The 22,723-nt window shown below is 43.8% G+C and overlaps 1 protein-coding gene across 3 annotated transcripts in view; it reads left to right on the forward strand.

The window, feature by feature from the left end:
• Positions 1-2,281: 2,281 nt before the first annotated feature.
• The window catches only part of PRDM15 (PR/SET domain 15), a 40,851-nt gene continuing 20,409 nt past the window's right edge, over positions 2,282-22,723 (forward strand). For 2 of the 3 annotated variants that reach the window (XR_014167805.1, XM_081908624.1), the window contains exons 1-9: positions 2,282-2,672; positions 9,857-9,902; positions 13,538-13,631; positions 15,414-15,567; positions 16,354-16,606; positions 16,917-17,036; positions 18,314-18,538; positions 19,494-19,629; positions 20,782-20,960. Coding sequence is in view for 2 of the 3 variants with exons in the window: in XM_081908624.1 (XP_081764750.1) it covers positions 9,866-9,902; positions 13,538-13,631; positions 15,414-15,567; positions 16,354-16,606; positions 16,917-17,036; positions 18,314-18,538; positions 19,494-19,629; positions 20,782-20,960 (1,198 nt within the window). In the remaining variant the exon portion in view is untranslated. The remainder of the gene's footprint in view (positions 2,673-9,856; positions 9,903-13,537; positions 13,632-15,413; positions 15,568-16,353; positions 16,607-16,916; positions 17,037-18,313; positions 18,539-19,493; positions 19,630-20,781; positions 20,961-22,723) is intronic. The other variant, XM_081908625.1, reaches the window with a different exon arrangement.

A 22,723-nucleotide genomic window follows, 5' to 3' on the forward strand; every position in this document is an offset into this window, starting at 1 on the left:
CAAAGGTGCATTGTGTGGCTTCTTCATTACTGTATGCTGCCTTTTACATATCCCCATCCCCACTTCCATTTTGTTTTTAGCAGCCCAAAGGCAAAGATGCAGCCTGCCTTTTTCCACTGGTTAATAGGGAGGGGGTTGTTGTTTTGCAGTACAGGTAACTTGTAGCTTACACACTTTTAACATGTGCAGTTTCAACTTTTTGCAGTTGAAGTCCGGCTGGTTGGAATCGTACAAATAAAATGTGTTAAGTTGTGGGCGAACATATCAGATGACACAGCGATTCTTCAAACAGCTCTTGTTTATTCACAGGCCAGAACAGAACTGAACAGCAAACAGCTCAGCCGGCCTGCTTTTATAGGCAGCTGGCTATCAACATTGGGTTTCCCGCCTAAAGTAACTGATGTGGACCTGAGTGAAAACTATATACATGATAGTCCTGGTGGCCAGGGTGAGAACTTCAATACGTAACAAAATGCACAGAGATTTTAAGTTCCCATACTTGTTTACTTGGTTCTCAGAGGCTCTCTTGAGAACTCTGTCTAGTTTGGTGGGTGGTGGGTGGGTGTTTGCCAAGACCTGTTCAGTGATCCAGAGGGAAAGACTGTTCACTTAGGGGCAGTTCTAAGAGGGTGCTTTGAGTATGTCAGGGGTGGGTTGTGCCTATGGACCATCTCCTCACATAAGCTGTGAGTACTTGTATTTTTAAACGGCTCTTTTGTGCAGAACTGCCCTTGCACAAAACAGCTATGTTAAAAAAACAATTGCCCTTGCAGCTCCAGGAACATGAAAGCAAAAGTGGAGAAAGGAAGCAACATACTTCCACGTGAGTGACTTCAAATCCTTAACTTGCTTGGAGTAGCTTACATTTATTTGACTGCTCCTTTATGCAAACAGTGGGTTAAATTGTTACTATCATAATCCACCTGGGACCATGGGGTGAAGAGTGGGCAATCATGCTAATAATACACTGGAAAACTTGATTCAAAAAAGACTTAAAAGGGGTGTGTGCACATAAGTGCCTGTCCGCATGTCCACAAGAGACCACCAGGCTTCCAGAACTTAAGGTAGGTGAAGTATTAATTGAGAGTTGAGGGGAGGGAACAACACAGTGTGAATACAACCTTGTTGTTGGCATCTGTTTCGAGAGACAATGGAGTGTGTCTCATGGGGTGAAGTCAAATCAATGTGTTAGCAGCACCAAAGTGACCTCCCCGGAGTGCAAGCCTGGGAAGTGTGGATACAACCATCTCACTTGTTGGATTATCCCACCTCAATACTGGTTTGCACTCTGGTTTGTGCTCATGAGTAGACAAAGGTCCATGAATGCTCACATGGGAACTGACCTAGGAATGTATTAACACACTAAGTGTGGACCCAGCTTAGCTGAAAGAAGCAAGTTATCAACCTTTTCTGCTCAGGTTGCATTGCAAGTAAAAAAAAGAAAAGAGCAGTACCTATCTCCCATCGTAAAGGGGTCTAGAAAAACTCTGGAAGATTTTGTCAAAATATAATTTTAATAACCCACAGGGCACCTCACACCAAAATGGATGAAGCTTCTGTATTCTAAACTGCTGTGTGTGCCCCCCCCCCACCTGTATATTGCTTTGTCTGGTGTGGTATAGTTTTCCCAGTCACCTTAAGGATAGGCAGAGAAATCTTAACGGGGTGGGCACAATTTGAGTGGTAGATCCACTGGCAGTGAATGCTCTGCTGATTCCTGCTACTCTGGATGGAATTTAAAGGCCTGTTTTAAGAGAGAAATTGAACTGTTCTGGTAAAACGCAAGCAGTGAAAGAGCCAGAGGAAACTTTCAGGGGAGGGCGTCCTCCCCAAGAGGATATTATCTACGGCTAATACCTGAAAGGACGGAGAAAGGGGATGCTGGCGGTGTGGGAGGTCTCAGTTCTTGGGCAGGATGAAATGGACGAAGGCGGTCGGTCCCTCAACTAACCTAAACCCAAGCCTTTGGCATTAATGAAGGTCAACGCCAGCACTGTTGATTGCTCTCAGAATAAGCTGGTACCCCTAATTAGTGGAACCCAACGTCTCATCCTCCCCTAAACATCTGTCTCTGACACGCTGAACCATTCGGACGCGCAACCTTCCATGTGCATTAATTCCGACGCGGTTATGCAGCCCTGCAAAAGTTTGCGCTACGTCTCCTTCCTGAATGTCATCCAGCACTTCGTTGCCTTTTAGAAAAACACGAAAACTGCACGGCATGTTTTTCAGAAGCGAGTCCCTCGCCAGGCAACTAACACCGCTTAACTGAAGCTGTAATCCTGGGCAGGTGCCAGGATTTCACCCGTGCTCAGCTGTGCCAGGCGGTGGCGCGCATGTGCGCGTGTCACACAGAGCTGCCCATCCTCCCTCTCCATCTCTCCCTTGGCTGCTGCCGTTGCCATAGAACTTCTGCCCTCTCCTCTTCTTAGCACAAAGCGGCTCAGCAGAAACTCGCCTGCCACTCTCTCCATCCACCTCGCCCGTCCGCCCTGGTTTCACAGCCGCCGCGCCAGCAACACTTCTCCACTCCACCCCCCCGACTCCCTGAACTACGATTCCCATGGTGCCTCGCGAACAACCAAGCTCCAGCTTCCGGTGGCGCGTGGTTTCCGGCTCGGATCGGAACCTGGAGCCCGGATTCGATCCGGGTGTGAACATTCCAAAAGCAGGTAAGGCAGCCCCCCTCCCCCACCCTCCCGCCTCGCCGCGCGCCGCCCCCTCGCCGCCGGGAGCCGCCCTCGCCCCCCGCGCGGGGACTCTGGGCCGGCGGGCCCCCTCTGGCGCGCGCGGGGCGCTTCTCGGGGAGGCGCGGCGGGGCCCCGGCAGCGGCCGCGGCGCCGCCTGCTGCTCCCTCCCCTCCGTCCCGCTCTCCTCCTCCACGCCGCCTGTTCTTTGTTACAGGCAGGAGCCGCCTGCGGCCGCGCGGCGTGGAGGGGGCGAGGCGGGTCCGAGGCAAAACCCGGCGGAGCCGCTCCCGGATCCCCAGCCCAACCCAGGCAGCCGCCCGCCTGCCCGCCCGGGCAAGGCTCGCCTGGCGCCGCCGCCGCCGCCCTGGGCTGCGCTTCTCTCCCGCCCCGCGCCCTCTCCTCCTTTCCCCTCCAACCCTCACCGGACCTGGGTGGGGCAGCCCCTGTGCTCGGGGAGGGAGCGCGGGCGGGCGGTGCACCCCGAGAGGCAAGGCTCGGGCTCGCCCTGGGGCTGGGAAGCGGAGGACTTCGGCTTGCCCGGGGGCAGGACAAAGCTGCCTCCCCCGCCGTGCCTGCGGCTGGGCAGGGCAGGCGCCGCTCTTGCGAAGGGGGCGTGTGGCGGTGGCCTGCTCCATAGACTGCAGCGACTCGGAGTGGTGCGGGACTCTCTCCTTAAAATCCGCAGGCAGCGCTTTCTCCCGCAGATTGTGCCCCCTCTCTGGTGCCCGCTTGGTCCTTTTGTGCCACATACACAAGGTCACACACACGCGCTCACCTTGGGGAAATTCGGCATATCTGGCACGTCCTGTCTTTGCAGTCGCGTTTCCTCAATGCATTGAAACAATGTGGGTTTCTTTAAAATAAACATATAAAATGCTCTTTTTAAAAAATTCTCCACTCGCCTCGGTTGAGAAGTAGATCTGGTAGAATAGCTTGCTGATTATGCCGATGATATTATATTCTGATAAATTCTCATTATATTTTAAATATTAAATGTATGCTTGAGTCATTATTTTCCCCATTCTCCAAGCATCCATTTGGCTATAAGCAGTTACTGTTGGAACTGTATTTCATCCTCTGATGTGGATGGACTGGCAAAGATTTGTTAGCCAGGCAGATTCATCCAGTGGCATAAATTGCTCTCTTTTTATTACGTTTTTCAAAATACTAGTTCAATCATGCGGGTCATGTGCATGTTTAAAAATAAATGTGAAAACTGCAAGTTTTAACTGGTTTTAATAAAAAGACATTGAATGCAGATGCATTGTTTCTTGACCTGTTTACCTGTATCGAGGGCCACATACTACATTGTGTCAAAAATATTAACATGTCAGAAAGGAATATGTGAAGTGACCCGTCATGTGTGGCTTGTAAAATCCCCAAAATGGAATTTAGAGTAGGATTATTGTTCAAGTACTAATCTGATATGGGGAGTGGAGGCTTTTCCAATTTTTGGATTTGCCATCATTAATACTTCTTTGCACTCTGGCTTGTGTTGACACACTCAACGTGACACACTCCATGACATTATCATGGAGTGTTTTCAAGGGAAACTGCTGATTTCCATGGTGCATTTATTTCCCCCCCTTCACTCATGGTCACGTCCTGCTGAGGAAGTTAATTAAGGCTACATGTTCCAACCACTGTTGATAGTACATATAAAGGGGGAGGTATGTTTGTTCAATAAATTTTATTGTTTAATGGCGCCCACAGCATACTTGATGATTGATACATTCAACTGCAAGATGCATGGGTGCCATTGTATGGTCCTAAAACACCCTTGGAACCCATGAAGTTTGCTATTGGAGGCCCATTTAAGGTGGCAAAGATGCTTCAAAATAATCTCTCATAAAATTAAAACCAATACAGTACTATAATATTCAGTAAGTGAGCAAAATAAAATATTAGAAAGCATTTTTCTTGTTTCCTTGCACGTATTCAGATATTAGATAATCCATTAATCCACTTGCAGTCTCTTTCCTGCTCCTGTTATTGATGTAAATAAATTTTCTCTAATACCTTTAATCATGCAAATACTTGCACGTTTCTCTTAAAATCTCATCTAGTTGTAGGATTGGCATTGGACTGTTTACTAAGTATCAGGTGTCTATGTTTTCTCAGCTGTACTCAGATATGATCTCATTCTTTTGATGCTGCTTTTTTAATTAGTTCTGCTTCCTCACCTATCTTGCCCAAAGAAAAATGTACCAATTAGCAGTTTACTGCAAGTTATTATCTGTGTTTATTTCACGGATGCTATTTCTGTAGTCATGTAGCCTTGATATCAGTATGATTATTCATTTATATTTTTGCAAAATGAAAGCATTGCAATAAAATTAATTAGTATGGTGCATCTGAATTTTGCCTTGCTTGTCAATGGGAAACTAAGGCATTAAAAATACCAAAAAGAAAAAAGAAGAAAAGAAAAACCATAGTGCTAACAACAGTTATAAGCACTGAAAATTGCCACAAATGTACAAATACTGCAACCAAGTATAAAATATATTGACTCTCCTTTTGTCAACATGTTGATTTGCAACTAAAAGACTTGTATCGTGCAGTGTTTCACACCCTCTTCCCATCTGTCATCTATATGGCTCAGCTGGTTAGTGTGTGGTACTGATAATACCAAGGTTGCAGGTTCGATCCACATATGGGACTGCTGCACATTCCTGCATTGCACGGGGTTGGACTAGATCTTTGGAACTCTTCCAACTATGATTCTAATTTTGGACTATCCAGGGTTCATTCTCGTTGTACCACTTGTGAGCCAAAGTCAAAGTTTGGGACAGTAGCGCTAGACCAGGGTTTCCCAAACTTGGGTCTCCACCTGTTTTGGGACTACAGTTCCCATTATCTCTGACTACTGGTCCTGCTAGCTAGGGATGATGGAAGTTGTAGTCCAAAAACAGCTGGAGACCCAAGTTTGGGAAACTGCCCTAGAGGAAGTTGGAGGTCAAAACACAATTAAAGTCAGTGTTAATTTTCCTGGACATGTCTTGTTTATCTTCCAGGATCCTGGTGCTTCTGGGGTGTTTACAAGCAGGGTGTAAAGTTAGCCTCTGTCCCCAGCATGTGATATTCAGAAGAGTACTCCTGGGTATGGAGGTGCCATTTAGCTATCATATATTAGCTATCATTTGAATTGAATCACTTTTTGAGCCATCCAAACTAACAGACTTATGGGGTACATGTTACATAAAATACACACTTGAAATGATTTGCTCACAAATCAAAACAGCATGAGAGTCAAAATAGTGTTTCCAGAGAGCTAGGATTAGTTGTACTGGGCATCCATGTTGTGGAAAGCACGTGTGCTGCTACATAAAATTGTGAAGCATCCCTAATTCACTTAGTCCCTATATCTGTTAGGGGAAACATCCTGTGCCCCACAAGTTCAGAGGTAGTTGGTGAATGTCATGCTTAACCACATGTGCATTCTAGGTAATTAAGCCGAAGTGAACTGCCAGGGTCCTTTATGCCTTCAGGTAAATGTACACAAATGGAGATAATTGAAATCAAGCTCTTTCTGTTTTGTAGATTGCCTCTCCATAAGCAAAAGCTAAAAAGCCCTCTTAAGAAGTGCCATGTCTATGTCCTTGCTTGTCTTTTCTTCATTCGGGAGTTTTATTTCTAGAAGACTCCCAAATAAATACCAGTTTTGGCTCCTCTCCTTTGTTAGCTATCGCAGTTACCTGGAAAACATTTCAGAACAGAATCTGCTGTTTCTGAAAGTACCAGATTGAAAGCTTAGAAGCGGTCGTCAATGATAGGTGGGGAGACGAGTATCTGAGTAAGCAGCGAGTGCCATCTTAGAAATAAAAACTTCAGATATATTCTTCGGATTGTGGTGGATTATCTGACGCTCCAAATATCTCCTCAAGGTGCAATGTGTGAATCTCAGTTGTACTCAGTTTTGCATAAGAAAGCTGACACCTTTCTGCAAAAAGTAGTGTTTCTTGGGCTACCAGTAGCCTTCAGTTTTCTCAATAGCAGCACACCCTGTGGTCTGCATGTCATGCCAAGTCAAACTATGGTTTCCCAAACTTGGGTCTCCAGCTGTTTTTGGACTACAACTCCCATCATCCCTAACTAGCAAGAACAGGGTCAGGGATGATGGGAACTGTAGTCCAAAAGCAGCTGAAGACCCAAGTTTGGGAACACTGGTTTAGCAGGACCATACCGCCTCCAGAGAGGAGCTCATGGCTGCTATGCCCTTCCCTAGTCCTTTTTGCTGCCATGCTGCACTGAGCTAAACCAAAGCTGGACTGTAACAGTAAGTACTGGGCTCCGAGAATCATATAATTTCTGAAAAATATTGCGTCATAAGTGATGTGTAATTTCCTCCCCGCAGAGGTGCATCTGACACCTTCATTGCATAGCTTTTGTTGTATGCTGAAGATTCATCTCTACCCTGTTCTTTTTACACTTGAGATACATATAATTTAGGACCCACTCTAGTTGTGATTGAAAATATTTTTAACCTGTTTTCAGTTATGTATTTTATATTGATATAACCTGCCCTGGAACGTTCTGGTGAAGGGCATGTCAATCTAAGTAATTATTATTATTATTATTATTGCATTGCACTTAAAGTAAAATGAGCCAACAAACCTGCCTTTTGCTATTTCAGGAAACAGTACTGAGAATAATAACTCTTTACCAGCTGTTTGATCCTTCCAAATGTGCACATTATATGCACAGTTTCATAAGAACTTATTGTGGAAATCAATACGTTTCAAATTATTACATTTTGATACTTTTAATTGGTCTTAATTGGTTTTCATCTTTCCACATATGTTGGTCTCATGTTTTTCTTTGCAACCTCAAAGCTAGGTACCTCACTTTTATTTTCATTTTTCAAGTGAAGGCCGTTTGCAAATGGGATTGGCTAGGGCTTTCCACCATATGTATAAGATCACTTGGAATGGACATGTGCCATACATAGCTCTGTAAATGCTTTTTCCTGTATGGAAGTTATGTTTGTTTAGGAAACTTGTCATGTTCTGCAATTCAGACACAAGGTTGAATGTTAAATTTTCAAGTTATTGTACACAGCATTCTTAAAACAATAACATTTGTGGGTGATGGGAAGGCGATAGAACACCTACCATCTCTAGGTAGGGTTAGGAATATCCCATTTGAGGGACTTCCGGGTCGGCGCCATCGCCGAATGGCGGGCTCCCTCCGAGCTCCGGAGGGAGCCTGCTCGGCAGGGGCTGGGTCCTACCGCACCGGCGATGCGGGGACCCTTAAAAACCACGGCCACGGAGGCCGTGGACATGGAGACTCGGCTGGCACCGTCAGCGCCCTCTCGATTCGTGAAGGAGCCTTTTTAAAGGCTACGGATCGGGTGCCGGGGAGGAGCGTGGTGCTTTGAGTCCTCTGCTATCCCTGCCGAGCGCAGCCGCATGCCATCCGGCGGAGAGCGCTGACTTCTTCTATTGAAAATTTGGACCCAAAAGAAGAACCCGTGAGTAATTGGAATATGGACTAAAAAGAGGGATAAATTTTTAGAATTTGGAGCGAACGGGGGAGGTGGAAAAAAGGAAGTCAGCCCCCCCCCCGAATTGTAGAAGAGCCAAAACAAAGGACTGGATAACTAAGATCGAGAAGAACCTTATCTTGCCGAACTAGCAACTTCGCGAGGGAAATTTATAAGATTGAGCTGGAGGAGAAAAGTGGAATTTGTATTAAAAAGTAACCCCCCCGGAATCCCTGGAGCGATTCGTGAAAATGCCTGGAGAAGAACAACGGAGGTTTTGACAGCTGTCAAAGAGCTGTCAAAACGGAAGAATGAAATTGAGACTTTGTTATGAGGACTTTGCCGGCTACATTTGTTATAAATTGGAGATAAATTGTTTCAAATAAGGATTTATAAGTTATTTGGACTGGCGGATGTGATCTGGAAGGGAACTTTGTTATTGTAATCCACCTAGAGGAGCTGAGGGACATTGCATGTGTTTTCGACGGGAAACTTGAACAGTTGGATAGAACTTTTAATCTCCTGGGAAACTGCAGAAATGGAACATTATTTTGTCTACAGAGGCCTACACTTTACTGGAAACAATGGATTAATCTGTTGAAAAATGAAAGGAACATGATGTAATGTTTTGCTCCTGAATAACAAGCCTCTGTAGAGACACTAGAAGCCTTTGGAAAAAGAACATTTCTGTGAGGGAACAGGGAAGTAAAAAGGAGGAGAGTGATTGACAAGAACAAGGAAACAACAAGAACTGGACAGAATGTGGGAACATTTGGGATATCCAGATTTGACAAGCTTATGGATATAAAATTGGAGTTTATACTCCTGGATATAAAAATCTGGATAGAAGAAATGGGCCCCCTTTGATAGACTCCTTCTATGATTGGACATCTGTAATTTTAAAAATGCCAGAAGTTTAATATATGCCATTTTAAAAAAAAAAAGACCGGTAAAGAACCAGAGGGATGTGGGTTTAGTGAAAGGTGGGTTCATCAGGAAGACACTAGAAGTGGAGGGATAGGGGGAACGCAACAGGGAAAGAGGGGAGGGAAATTTGGAATCCAAAGGTTGTAAAATTATTGTTTGTTTTTATTCTATTTTCATCTGTACTATATTTGAAAGGGGGGAACTCGTGGAAGGGAAGAGGTCGACCTTAGGGGATGGAAATTTGGATAAATTGAGTTATTGATGATGAGTGTATTTTGGGAATAAGAATTTGTTGAATATCATTGCTTTTTTGGAAGATTTGGAACACAAGAGGGGGTGGGGAGGGGAAGTCCTGGATATTGGAAAAAGTTTATGAATTGGATTTTATTTGTTTTAATTTGGAAAACCTTAATAAAAATTATTTTTTTTTTAAAAAAAGGAATATCCCATTTGAAACCCTGGAGAACTGCTGCCAATCAATGTAGACAATATCTGACTGGTGGTCTGACTCAACAGAATCCTTTAATTTTGTGAGTTATGTTCTGTGTTTAACTGTAGGGAGTAATATAACCCTTTAGAAATCAATAGCAAAACTCCAGCCAAATGTAACCTGGGGCCTGTTTTCACCCAGCCTCTCCTAGGCATAAAAAGCACTTTCGTTAGTATGTTGGAATCCACATAACTCGGGCAGGTGAGTTTTTTGCTATGAAGTGCCTAACAGTCTCATTGGAATCTGTCCCTTCTGTTTTCAAAGGTCTTCAAAATGGCAGAGGATGGCAGCAAGGAGGCCGTGCTTATCTGTAAGTACCCAAGAATACTTCTGCATTAAATATGCCTCTGAATATTAATTGTCAATGAGAGCCAAATGAGGGCTGCCACCTCTCCTGTGTTCAAAATAGAAGAGACAATGAATGTCCGATCTCGGCACCCAGTAAAATGCGGACAATTTAAGTGGTTGTGTTCCATTTAGGAGAGGCTGAGCCCATAGCTGTCAACTTTTCCCTTTTCTTGCGAGGAATCCTATTCGGAATAAGGGAATTTCCCTTAAAAAAGGGGAAACGTTGACAGCTATGTGAGCCAGTGTAGGCAGGAACTGAGCAGGCACAGCAAACGGTCTGCCAGGCATTGTTGATTTTCTGGGGATATTTACTAAGACCTTTTGCTACTGCTATAGGAGGTATTAGTGGGCACATTGGCAAGCTATAAAGGTGAACAAATGCAAGCACATATACTTAGTCTTCCTCTTGTCTGGGGATGAGACCTGAGAGGTTAAAATAGGATTTACAGAAAAGATGGGGGGGATTGGAGAGAGGGAAAGAAGCATGGTGTTCAAAACTATAAATTACTGGTTCTCAAAACTTTTTTTCTCTGAGCCATACTTTCAGAATAAAAATTTGATTGTGCCACACTGAATTTTGTAGTGATTAGAAATATATGGGGGGGGGACAAGAACTAGCAGTGCTTGGTTTATAACATAGAACACAACTACTTTATAATATGATGATGGGAAACCAGAAAGTATGAAACAATGCAGCTACATAAGAACTTGAATCATTCCCAAACTAATGATAAACACATCTTCTCCAGCACTATGTTTGAACAGTGATTCTAACTCACAACTAGGATTGTCCTCAGTATCATTTGATGTTCTTGCTGTCATTTTGAAAAGATACCTATCCATATTCTGCAAATAATAAAAATTATTTTGATACTATACTATAGTGAAATGTTTAAATGTGTTTTTTTATTGTCCTTGCCACCCTTTCCTGCCACACCAGTTTGGGGCACCACAACCTTTCAGAACCGCTGCCATAAATGCATGGGCCCAGATTGCACTGTGGATTTACAGATTTTATCTGATATATCAGCTGTTGAATCTGGGCCTGCACACACTGAATTTTACATGTGAACACCCTTTCAAACAGTATGTCTGGGCATTGGTGTCTGGTGATATCAAAGGTCTGATAAGTGCACTTGTTTGGCATGGGGTAAAAGGTGTGTTTTGTTCCCCACTACTAGGTAAAGTTATTATAAGGGATTGAAGATGCACCAGAGAGGAGTGTGAGAGGCATGTGCTTGGAAAATGCAATTTTTTTTTGCAGTTCTGTGAGAAGCTTCTGAATAACCCTTAGTAGGATTTCTTGTTCTCTGTGGGATTCTTCCTCTCATGGCTAGAATTTAAGTGGTGGGGTGGGGGTGGTACTTAATTTATAGCAACTGACATCACAGACATTCGTAGCTTCAAGCAGTCTCCTTTTACAAACCAAACAATTTGTTTTGTTTCATTATTTTGCTGTTCTGTGTTTTTTTTTCCCTTCACGCACCATCACAGTAAATAAATACTGAAGGGTTAGAACAGCACTAATAGCTTTGCAGATGCCCCCAAGGCATAAAAGTGCATGCAAGAGTGCTGTTTAGTTGTGATGACTCTGCAGTGCTGACAGCTGTGGTGCTTTTTTACCAGCAAGCTAAGCCGATGTGTCTGAGATACTACTAAAAAAATACAGGATGACTTGTAGCAGGACTACAGGAGACATCATTAGAGAGCAAAATAGTGAGCTTCAGTAGTGTTGGTTTGAAAGCAGAAGACCAGGGATTGGAAACCATGCTCTGTTTGTGAGGCTACCTTTGAGGTTGGTCAGGAGGCTCCAGCTGGTGTAGCAGCTTGGGAGCATACTACTGCCAGCATATAACGCCTTGCCTGTGGGGTTTGCACTGACCGCCAAGTTCAAGGTGTTGGCATATACCATGCAGGGCCAGGTTATATACCCAGTGGGACACTGTGGTTGGTGGGAGACCACTCTTACAAGTTCCAAGGATCTCAGAAGCCTGCACCACTGTAACTCGGAGCAGGGCTTTCAATGCGCTTTTCCAGCTGGATGAATGGATCTCTGCCATGGGTGCCTGTTTTGCCCCCAACCCCAAACCCTCATATAGCTGATCTTTTAAAATCTGTATTTTGTGCATTGCCTCAAGTCCTGTGCATGGAGGATAATTAATAAATAAGCTCTCTGTAGGCTGTGTTGGTGCAGGTCTAACACATGAATGAGTGAAAGGTAAGGTTGGAAGCAACCTTCCTTGGCACAAAAGACAATTAGAGGTGATGTTGGACTTGCTTTCTGACTAAGATCCAAAGAAAAGACATGGAAGCTGAGCCACGGCTTTAAAAGAGGATTAGGCAGGTGCATGGAGGGCAAGGCTATCAGAGACTACTCTACGCAATGCCTTTGTTCTACATCCACTGTGGAGAACAGTTGCTGGAACCCAGAAGTTTGGAGAATGCTGCTGCACCTAACTCCTGCTTGCAGACTTTCCGCGGGCATCTGGTTGGCCACTGTGAGAAAAAGGATGCTGGACTAGAGGGGCTTGATCCAACAGGGCTCTTTTTATTACATTATATTTGGCTTAGCATGTTATTCAGGCATGCATAAGCTCTCTCATAGGACAATGCGGAAACTGCCTTGTACCGCGCAAGACCATTCTTCCGTAAACTTGGTGACTTCAGCAGTTCCCTAGGATCTCAGAGATGCCAGGGCTTGAACTTTTGCATATGAAGCATGTGCGCTGCTCCCTCCCCAACTAGGAGGGGAGGAATAAAGCAGCTGTGAGGAGGGAAGCCTGCACACTCATGTGGTGTCCTGCCCACGGTTGTTTACAGGCATGGGGCTCTTCAAAATAAGGAACTGGGTTCCTCTGAAGCTCAGTAGATGGAGCTTTTTTATTCTGAAGTTCTTTCCCTGTGTACAACCACAGCCAGGCTAGCATTCTTTATCCCCGAATTCACCCTGCCAGTCTGTGCAAGTCCTGGCCCTGTGTTTAGAACAGGGCATTCTGAAAAGCATGGCCTGGATGATGGAATGGATCTACTATTACAAAAAAAGGGAGAAGCAGCTATGGCTGTAAACAAAGCTCACTCCTAGAGATGTTTGCTTCTTCTGTGGAGCCTGGGAAAATGGTGATGCCTCTTAGTTTCTGGAATAGTCTTTGCTCTGAACACTGAAGAGACATAACTTGAGGTAAATTAAGCTGGAATGGTTACAAAACAGTCTGGTGAAAGGTGTTTGTGTAACATCCAGAAGAAAGCGGCTTTGCACGCATTGATTCAGAGAATATGAATATTATTTTCCAGCCAGAATCGGGTATGCCAAGTGTTGCTTCCCCTTCCTCTAAGCATCCTTCCTCGACTGACAAAACTATAATTGTTAGACATTTATTCAAAGCCTATTTTCTTTGGGAATTTTTGCAGGTGCTGTTATAGTCTGATAACACAAGTGCCATTTTATTCCTTATTTATCCCTGGGATGAGTTGAACTATACTATTGATTCAAACAAGTACGTGGCCGCCGGGTAATTGAATATCACAGTTGTTGGAGTACACTGTGAAGCTGCTTGGCTTTCTCCATGGCTACCTGCTTTTTCTTTTGTCTGCTTTCAGGGTGTGAAGATTGCAATCAGCATCATGATTCCGAATGTCCAGAACTGGGCCCAGTGGTGATGGTCAAAGACTCCTTTGTGCTAAGTCGGGCAAGGTAAGCCAACTCTTGCCTTGTTGGCTTGCTTAATTTTAAAGTAAATGAAGCCAGATTGGCAATGCAAAAGGGAGTCTTCTGTTCTCACTTATTTTGCTTCTAGTCTCACATTTTGAACTAGGAATGCTCCCAGTCTTGGAGAACTCACATGCATGTAACTTTAAATGTTTCCCAAACAATTCTAAGCTGAAAGATCTCATTCTGGAGTGTTTTCAGCAGCATGAGAAATGCCAGCCAGGGCAGAGTATTATGGCTAGATCACCCTTTTTAACCTTTGCCTTTTCTTATATGTAGATGACATCTTCCTTGCATTTATCGCAGTGAGGGAGAAAAGCAAGGCTGATCACATTTGTGTCCGTGGAGCATGTGGATTGTACAATGTGAACGACACAAAAACGGAATTTACAGACGACTCAGTTTAGTTGCACCTAAGTCATTGTGCAAGCAGAACGACTACCCTGCAAATCTCCTCTGGGGATTCCTTCAACCCTCCAGAGCAGATTTGGGGGTGCTCGGGGGGGATCCTGGGGAAGGAGAGAGGGAAGGGAAATTCCATTGAAGTCATCGCCTGAGTGCAGAGAGTTCAATTGGATACAACCCTTTCTTCTAAGTGGACTAGCCTTGTTTGGAAGCATGAGAAGCAGAGAAAATCCCTTTTGTAGGCAAAGGACACAATACTTGGATGCCAGATCGGTTTTCTCCTCAGTCATTGGTGATGTTAATAAATTGTCAATAAAAACAGCAACTTGATGTGAAGATCTTCTTAGGTAGCCTAAGCATCTTCAGTTGCACTTCTCTTAATTATTAGTATTACTAATATGCCTCAGTGTAGCATGGTATGCATTTTATACCATAAAACCTGAGACTCAGGGTCACTTCAGAATTTAGATTTCCTACATGGAAATAACTTCAGTGTAGGTGAAAGTGGCTGCACAGGGTTTTCATATCTTTTCCCATATGGAAGTGCTTGCTGAGGAGGGACTCTGTCATCATTGAATGCAGAAGGTCATGGGTTCAGTTCCTGGCATTTTCCATTAAAAGGAACAAGTAGCAAGTGATGGGATAGGCCTCTGCCTGAATAGCCTGCCTATCAGAGAAGGCAACATTTGTCATAATGGGCAAATGTTCATAACGTCGCTACCTATGTTTTTATAGAAAAAATTATTTTTGAAATGGTCCTGAGGAATTGCTGATTACCACTTATTACAGAGCTGTTGAACCCATTCATAGGCAATTACTGATCCTCATACTATATAACGTTGTGGAAGGTTGTGTCATTTTTCTTTATTTCAATTACTCTGTCAATGTAGAAGGTTTATATAGAAAATTTATCCCTTGCAATTGATAATTTTGTCACTGAGGAGAGAGGACTCAGGGCCCATCCAGATTTTCTTTCACACCACAATTTCCAGGCAAAGATCCATGCTTTAAAGCTCCATGTCTGAGTGGGGTTTTCCCCTCCCTCCTGGTGCTTTCTGTGGGGAAACTGCATTTTACTGCTGAATTGGTGCAAATGGCAGTCTATGTAAATTGCCATTGGTTCCGATTTAATGGTAAAATGTGGGTTTCCCCACAGAAAGTGTCATAACAACAACAAAAAGACCACTTGAACACAGAGGGTTAAAGCCTGGGTCTGTGCCTAAAAAAAATGGCACAGATGGAAGTCTGGATGAGGCCTCAGCTCTTTCCTGTGGATGCCGGGGCTGATTATTTTCTTCTGTGGATGCTGGTAGATCTTCTGTAGAGTCAACTCATTTATGTGTCAAAATATTCATTTCTTAGATCATCCCTTCCCTCCAACCTGGAGATCAGGCAAGTTGAAGATGGGATTGAAGGCATTTTTGCAGTAACACAGCTGGTGAAGCGTACCCAGTTTGGCCCCTTTGAATCAAAGAGAGTTACCAAACTGGAAAAGGAGCCAGCATTTCCATTAAAGGTACAATGACACTGTTTGGGTTGGTGATAATGTGAAGGCACTAAGAAATGGAGCAACCAGGCTCTACCATTGTCTGAACATGTATTTGCTTCATTTGGTTCTTTTTTTAGTTAGCCAGTTCATTCATTAATCATTCTCTGCTTGTCTGCGCCTGTCTCTCTCTCTCTCTCTCTCTCTGACACACACACACACAGAGTAGCCTTTTCAGTACCAATAGCTAATGCTATAGTGTTTTTGTTTGTATGGCCTGCAGAAATCTTCTGGTTTTAGTTCCATCTGTTAACTTTCAACACGTGCAGTCAGGCAAACGAGATGTGCTGGTGTTGACAGTCCTCATATGGGGGAAGAGGAAGCAAAAAATATGGAGTGGACCTGATCCTAGCAGGGCTTGCTTCTTGTACCAAATTGGAAAGGCTCAAAATACTACCCCGGGTGGCACAGGAACAATTGGGAGTGCACTGCAAGACTCCTGATTGTTCCTTTGCAGCCGCGACTTTATGCACACCCCACACATTGACGGGGAAGGTTTGCGTTCACCTTGCCTGTATCTGTGAAGTCAGAGGTATGAAATAAAAGTCAGACCAGTTCATAATATTACATTACCACTTACCACAGTAGCATGGAAGCCAGATTCTTCCTCTCATGCCGTTACAGTAATGTAATGCAGGGACCACATGGGCAGGTCATACTATGGTAACAAAAATGCATCCTTGTCCACGGCTATTTATTTATTAGTTGATCATTACTGCAAAGTTTGCATTCCCTCTTTGCATGGGTGTCTATTAGGTTTTTCAGAAGGATGGACCTCTAGTGTATTTTGATACATCTAATGAAGATGATTGCAACTGGATGATGATGGTGAGGCCAGCCAACCAATACGAACACCAGAACCTGTCTGCCTTCCAGCATGATAATGACATTTACTTCACTACATCCCGGGACATCCCACCAGGCACCGAGTTACGAGTGTGGTATGCCGCTTTCTACGCCAAAAAAATGGAAAAGCCCGTTCTAAAGCAAGTTTCTAGCATTGCCAATGGTACGTTGGGTTGCTTCGTGGATGGGTGGCGGGTAGTTTTTTTAACTATCCCCAAAAAATGTTCCCACTTTCTCTGTGGGGCTTATTTCATGCAAACATCTCCCTCACATGAAAAGAAATTGATAGAATCTATGTCCTGATTCGTATTATTTGTTACACGTAATGGAATGCTTCCTCCGATTGATATTTTCTACTTTTAAATATAAAACTGCTTCCAAGGATCTAAGTTTCATCAGAGGCACACCAGGCATTGTAACAGCAATGTGGTTAGAAGGAAAATAAACTAATGCAAACATTATTTCTCTGACAGATGTTTGTTTAGTAGTGATGGAATGTGACCAAGAAGAAAACAAAATTACTTCGAAGCCTCCCTGTTCCAGTGGCACTTATTCTCTCAAAAAATTAAAATTCCCCCGTTCTAAACTTTCAGGTATGGAAACACTTCGGTTCTTGTTGTGCGGACACTATAGAGCCAAATCACCTGTTAGAGCTGAGCTTTTCAAACTTTCCATGTTGCTGACCTGCTTTTTAGACATGCATCATTTTGTGACACAGTAATTCAGTTTTACTAGCAAACTGAATGTTAAACTAACCCCTTTCCAGCCCCGGGAGGAGTGTGGAGAGAGTTCACACAACACACGTACACACTGCAGCCAACACACTAATGTGTCATGACACACAGTTGGGAAAGCTCTGTATTAGAGAAAAATCTGATGGCGTATGATAGGTTTTGAGGTGGAACTGATCTCTGATGGGTATTGAAGGAAAGGTTTAAGCCTGATATTTTGAATGTCTAGACCAGGGTTGGGTGGGTGAAATGGGGGCTGTGGCCTTCCAAATGTTACTGCACCACATTTCCCATCACCCCTGATGACTGGCCATGCTGCCTGGAGCTCGTGGAAGATAGGGTTACTAACAACATCCAGAGAACCACAGGCTTCCCATCCCTAGTCTAAAGCTTGCCGCTCAGTTTGTTTAAGATACTAAGCCCCTAATTTTTGTTTGCTGTGATATAGTGAGCTCTCTAGAAAGTAGTGATCCGCTGAAGCGGAGTCCAGCCAGTTGCCATTTTAGAGCAGAGGTGGGAAACCCGTGGTCCTCTATATGTTGTCTGGCTCCATTTCCCCATCCATGTGTCAGTGTTTTTGAAAGCTTTCCAAGAATCTCAGCTGCTGATGAGCAAAAGGGAGGCACTGTTAAGATCCACAACTCCACAGGTGTAATTTTTAAAGGTTGAATGTTCTTACAGCTACAGTAGTTTGGCTTGTGTTTTCTAAAGAGAACATTTGAAAAGTTCATTTCTTTGCCTCTTATCTTTAGACAGGGGTGGGGAACCTCAGGCTCAGGGACCACATGTGGCCCTCAAGCTCTCTACCTGGCCCCCGGGACTCTCCCCAGCTCACACCTTTAGCAGACCTGCTTTAGCCCATCATAATGTGTTTTTGACGGGCAGGAATTTGACCTTGAATGGTGATAATCCTCCCAGTTGAAAGCACTATCGAAATGAAGGTTTGTACTATGGCATGAGGGTCTGCTCTCCTCAAAAAGGGTCAAAAGTCACCAGTTTTGTCACAACTTTGTACAGAGATTGTGTTTGGAATATTGTTGACTTTAGGTGGCATTAAATTTAAATGAAGGGAAGGCCCTTTACTTCTAATGTTCAGCCATGCCCGTATGTTTTTTTGTCTCATCGCTCTTCCCTTGCAGAGCATCGCCGGAGTCACGTGGAGCAAGCCAAAGGAGCTCCACAGAGCAATCAAAAAGATGCAGTTGCTGAAAAGGTTATGGAGGCCCCCCCTGCAGACCAGCCCGTAGCACATGAAAGTGCCAACACTGCAGTGGATGGGAAAAGAAAAGCACGAAGGGGCAGGAAGCCCAAAGTGGCAAGACCAGAAACTCCCATTGTGATTGTGGACAATAAAGACTCTTCTGGTGAGCCCAGAAACTACTAAAAGTAGCTATCAGTGATACTTCATTTCATACCCTAAATCAGGGGTGGGGAAAACTTTTCACCCAGTGGGCCAGATGGTCATGTACACCCCCCCCTCCCGGACAAGCTTGACAGGTAGACCTAGCTGCCCACCTGTCATGCTGCCCACCTGTCATGCTGCCCACCTGTCATGCGAATCCTGTCACAGTAGCATCTGGTGAGCTTCTTGCCTGCAGGATGCCCTTCAAAGTGCTGCCCCCCCCAGCAATTCATATGGGGCTTTATAGGCTGATTGGTGGCATCTGCAAATACCCTTGCAGCTGAGACAAGTTTTTACCTGTCCTATACCTGACATCATCTATGATATGGGTGGGCATGACGTGGCCAAAATAGCCTCACAGGTGGGTCTAACTAGGCCAATGGGCCACTTATACCCTAGGCCACTGATGACCAAACTTGGCCCTCCAGCTGTTTTGGGACTACAGTTCCCATCATCCCTGGCCACTGGTCCTGTTAGCTAGGGATGATGGGAGTTGTAGTCCAAAAACAGCTGGAGGGCCAAGTTTGGCCAACACTGCCATAATCGAATTACTTTGCATTACCAACTTCATTGTTTTACGGGCAGAGGGCATGAAGAAGCTGAATTTTCCATTTTTTGACATATTTGCATTGGGGAACTAAAATTATTAAGAAGTGGTGTATCACAGCACGTGAGCTTATTAAATTGCCTTGTGCTGAGCCATCTAGTCTGGTATTACCTTCTCTGTCTAACTCTGAGCTCACTGAGGCAGGTGTGGGAAACTTGGTTTTCCAGATGTTGCCGAACTGTTGCCCTAGTCATTGTCTTTGGCTTAACTAGGGTGTGCATGAACCATTAAGCTCAGTATCTTGTATGGCTGTATATTTAGGGTTCATAACTGAGTGGCCTTCCTTGATAACAATGAATTCATTTGACAGAGGAACATGTTGCTGAAATTATAACGGAGATTCCACCTGATGACGTAGCTCTTCCTCCTACAGAAGAAGCAAGGTTTATGGAGGTGGTGTTAGCGAAGATACCCAGTACAGCAAACAGTAGAAATTCTATAGCGAAGTAAGTCACTCCAGAAAAGGCAAATGCTAAAATGTTCTGTTTCCTCATTATAAAGGACCACTGCATATTCAATATTTTAATATGATAGAGGTATGAAAGATTCGGAGGTTGGGGGGGGGGGGACACGATGCAGTATTGAATCTAGTTTTACTTTTCCATTTGAATCTAATCTTGCTCTTCCATGAATGGAAAGGCTCCTTCTGTTTGTAGACGTGACTCAAATTCAGCAGGAATTCCAGCTAGAAGATGGTTTGGTGATTTTCTCTATCTTCTCTCTAGCCATCCCTTCCCTCCCATACTGTTCTAAGGGTTCCACAACCTTTTGGAGTAGATTTTCAGAAGGTATATGGGGTTAAAGAACAAAATAGGAATCCTAACCATATGTGACCTTCCTCTCAGCAATTCTGATCCCACCGGAAAACCTTTATTATCTCAGACGTAATGAAACATGAAGCATTTCAGATTTTAAAAAGTGATCATTTGCTTATTTGAGGGGAAATATAAAAATCCAATTCGGTCAGTGAAAAGTAGATGCATGGTGATACCTTATACTCTAACAATGATACCATACTTTTTCTTGTATATGACTAGGCTTTTTTGTTACTAAAAATAATGTTAAAAAGCAGGGGTGGGGTAGTCTTATACATGGGGCAATCTCCCCCCATTTTCTTAGTTTTGAATCCCCCCAAATAGGGAACGTCTTATACACGGGGGCGTCTTATACACAGAAAAATATGGTAATTGGTTTTATTTTAGATAATTCCCTGAGCAAATGTACATAGTGGTAGTTCATATGGGGATAGGTGGTCCTTGAGGTATTTCAGTCCTGAGACAATATTGCTTCTAGGGTGCATATGGCAGAACATCTCTTTGAAAGAGCCCCCATGGAAAGCTAACACAGCAGAGAGGAGCTTTGCGTGTAGGGAGCTCCTGCTATAGGATGCTTCCAACCAACATAATTGAAGTGCTGGCTAGTGAGAGGACTATGCCAGCGCCCTGTCCTGTTCCAAAGGGTTGCTCATAAATGAATCCTACAGTATGCTGACTGTACGAGAAGAGATACGATAAATAGTAAGAGGACGCTGAGATGGTGTTTGCACAGAGCGGTGAACTGCTTCGTTGTCACCTGCCTCTTTCTTTCCAATCGGGCAGGTTTTCTCACCATCAAAGCTCCATGTCCCTCAAGAGGAGCTTGCTCCTGTCCAGCCGACATGGCATGCGGCGCAAGATGATCAAGCAACTTGGGGAACACAAGCGCGTCTATCAGTGTAACATCTGCAGCAAGATGTTCCAGAACAGCAGCAATCTCAGCAGGCACATCCGCTCTCACGGTGGGTTCAGGTGGGATCACCTGGTTTTGTTTTCAGAGCTCCCACAACTCATTGGAAGAGAACTCTTCAATCTAGCAGAAAAACAAAATTAAAAGAAGTTTCATATGATGGGACATTGAAGCAGTACCTAAGAAGAAGGGCTGCAGATTTTCACCCATTAGGGTAGCAGTTTAGTGAGATAGTTTTCCAAAGCCTAAAGGAATCTCCCGTCCCTTGAAACATGTAAGCCAGAAAGGATGGATCAGAAAAGATGACTAAGGGCAGTTAATATTACACAAAAATTGTAATGGTTTTCATTTGATGTGCCTTTCTTCAAGGAAACACTACTTTTTCAGCGATCCGGTGTTTAAACTTCAGTTTAGCATTGAAGGAGTGATTTGAGATACTGCAACAGAAGATAGGTGCAAGTCATGTTCAATAGTACACAAAACATAACTGATGGCTCAGCTGCTTCACCCATGTTGCAATTTTGGTGGTGGTTCATCCTCTAGATGTGCCATTATCATTATAATGCTGTACCATTCACCCACAGCTAGTTTTACGCCAGCAGGGCTGCTCCCCATCCATGGGCTACTGTGTCAAATTAGAAACATGGGTGGAAATGGACAAACAGCTTCAGTTAGTATGAAGTGATGCTTGACCAAGCAGCTGTGATAACAACTGATGCAATGCATTCTACATCCTTGATATATATAAATGTTTGGTGCCCCCCCATCCCCAATAAGGGGACATGTAAAAATGAGCCAGTGTCATGTGGTTACAGTGTTGGATTCTAGGATGTGGGAGATTCTAGGATGTGGGTATTCAAATTCCCATTCAGCTGTGAAGCTCATTGGGCAATATTGGGCCAGTCATTAACTTTCAGCTTAGCTTATTTTACAGGATTGTGAGGATAAAATATGGAGGAAAACCATGTACAACATCTTGAGCTCCTTGGAGAAAAAATGGGACATAAATGTAATAATGAACACATAAATAGAAGTGCCTTATGTTACATTTTTAACATCCAGCCTACAATCCTGTACATGTCTGCTCAGAAGGAAGCCCCAGTGAGCACACAGAGTGTTTTAATGATTGCAGCCTCTGTATTCGTGAAATTCCTCTCTTTTTCTTTTTGGGGTAATACGTTTTTCTTTAAAATGTATAATTCTGAAGTAGTTATATTTCCCCTAGTTCCTTTGAAAAAGAGTTGCCTGACCCAAAATGTCGTAGTTATATTTAAAGTATCATTTATTAAATTAAATGTACATATGAACCGGTGGTATTCGATGAAGGTTTACTCAGAGTAGACACATCAAAATTAATGGACCTAATTTAGTTGTGTCCACTAATTTCCATGGGTCTCATCTGAGCAAAACTTAGTTGACCGCCACCCAAAACTTTTGGAACGTATGGTATCACTTCCTCTCTCTGCTGTTGTAGCAAGTTCTTTCCTAAGCCCCTTTGCTGCCAAATCTTTCCATAATGTCTGAAGTTGCTTCATAAGTTACATTTGTATGCGGGAACCGATTCATAGGCAGAATGCCCATGAGAAGTGCCCAGAGAAAGAACAGGCCCATATGTAGATTTTCAGGAATACATTAGGCTTTTAAAAACCATATACAGTATGATGTGCATGTGTTTTGTATTCAGTCATTGGTTCCTATAGCATATTAATTGTCCCTGGAGCCCTATCTGCATAGGATATTGTGCTAAATGTTCCATTGATCTTTTCCAGGTTTTTTGGTGTGTTTTTTTAAACTTCAGTGATATAAGTGATCTAG

This window comes from Podarcis melisellensis, assembly GCF_964234715.1.
Source record: "Podarcis melisellensis genome assembly, chromosome: 4".
NCBI lineage: Eukaryota > Metazoa > Chordata > Lepidosauria > Squamata > Lacertidae > Podarcis > Podarcis melisellensis.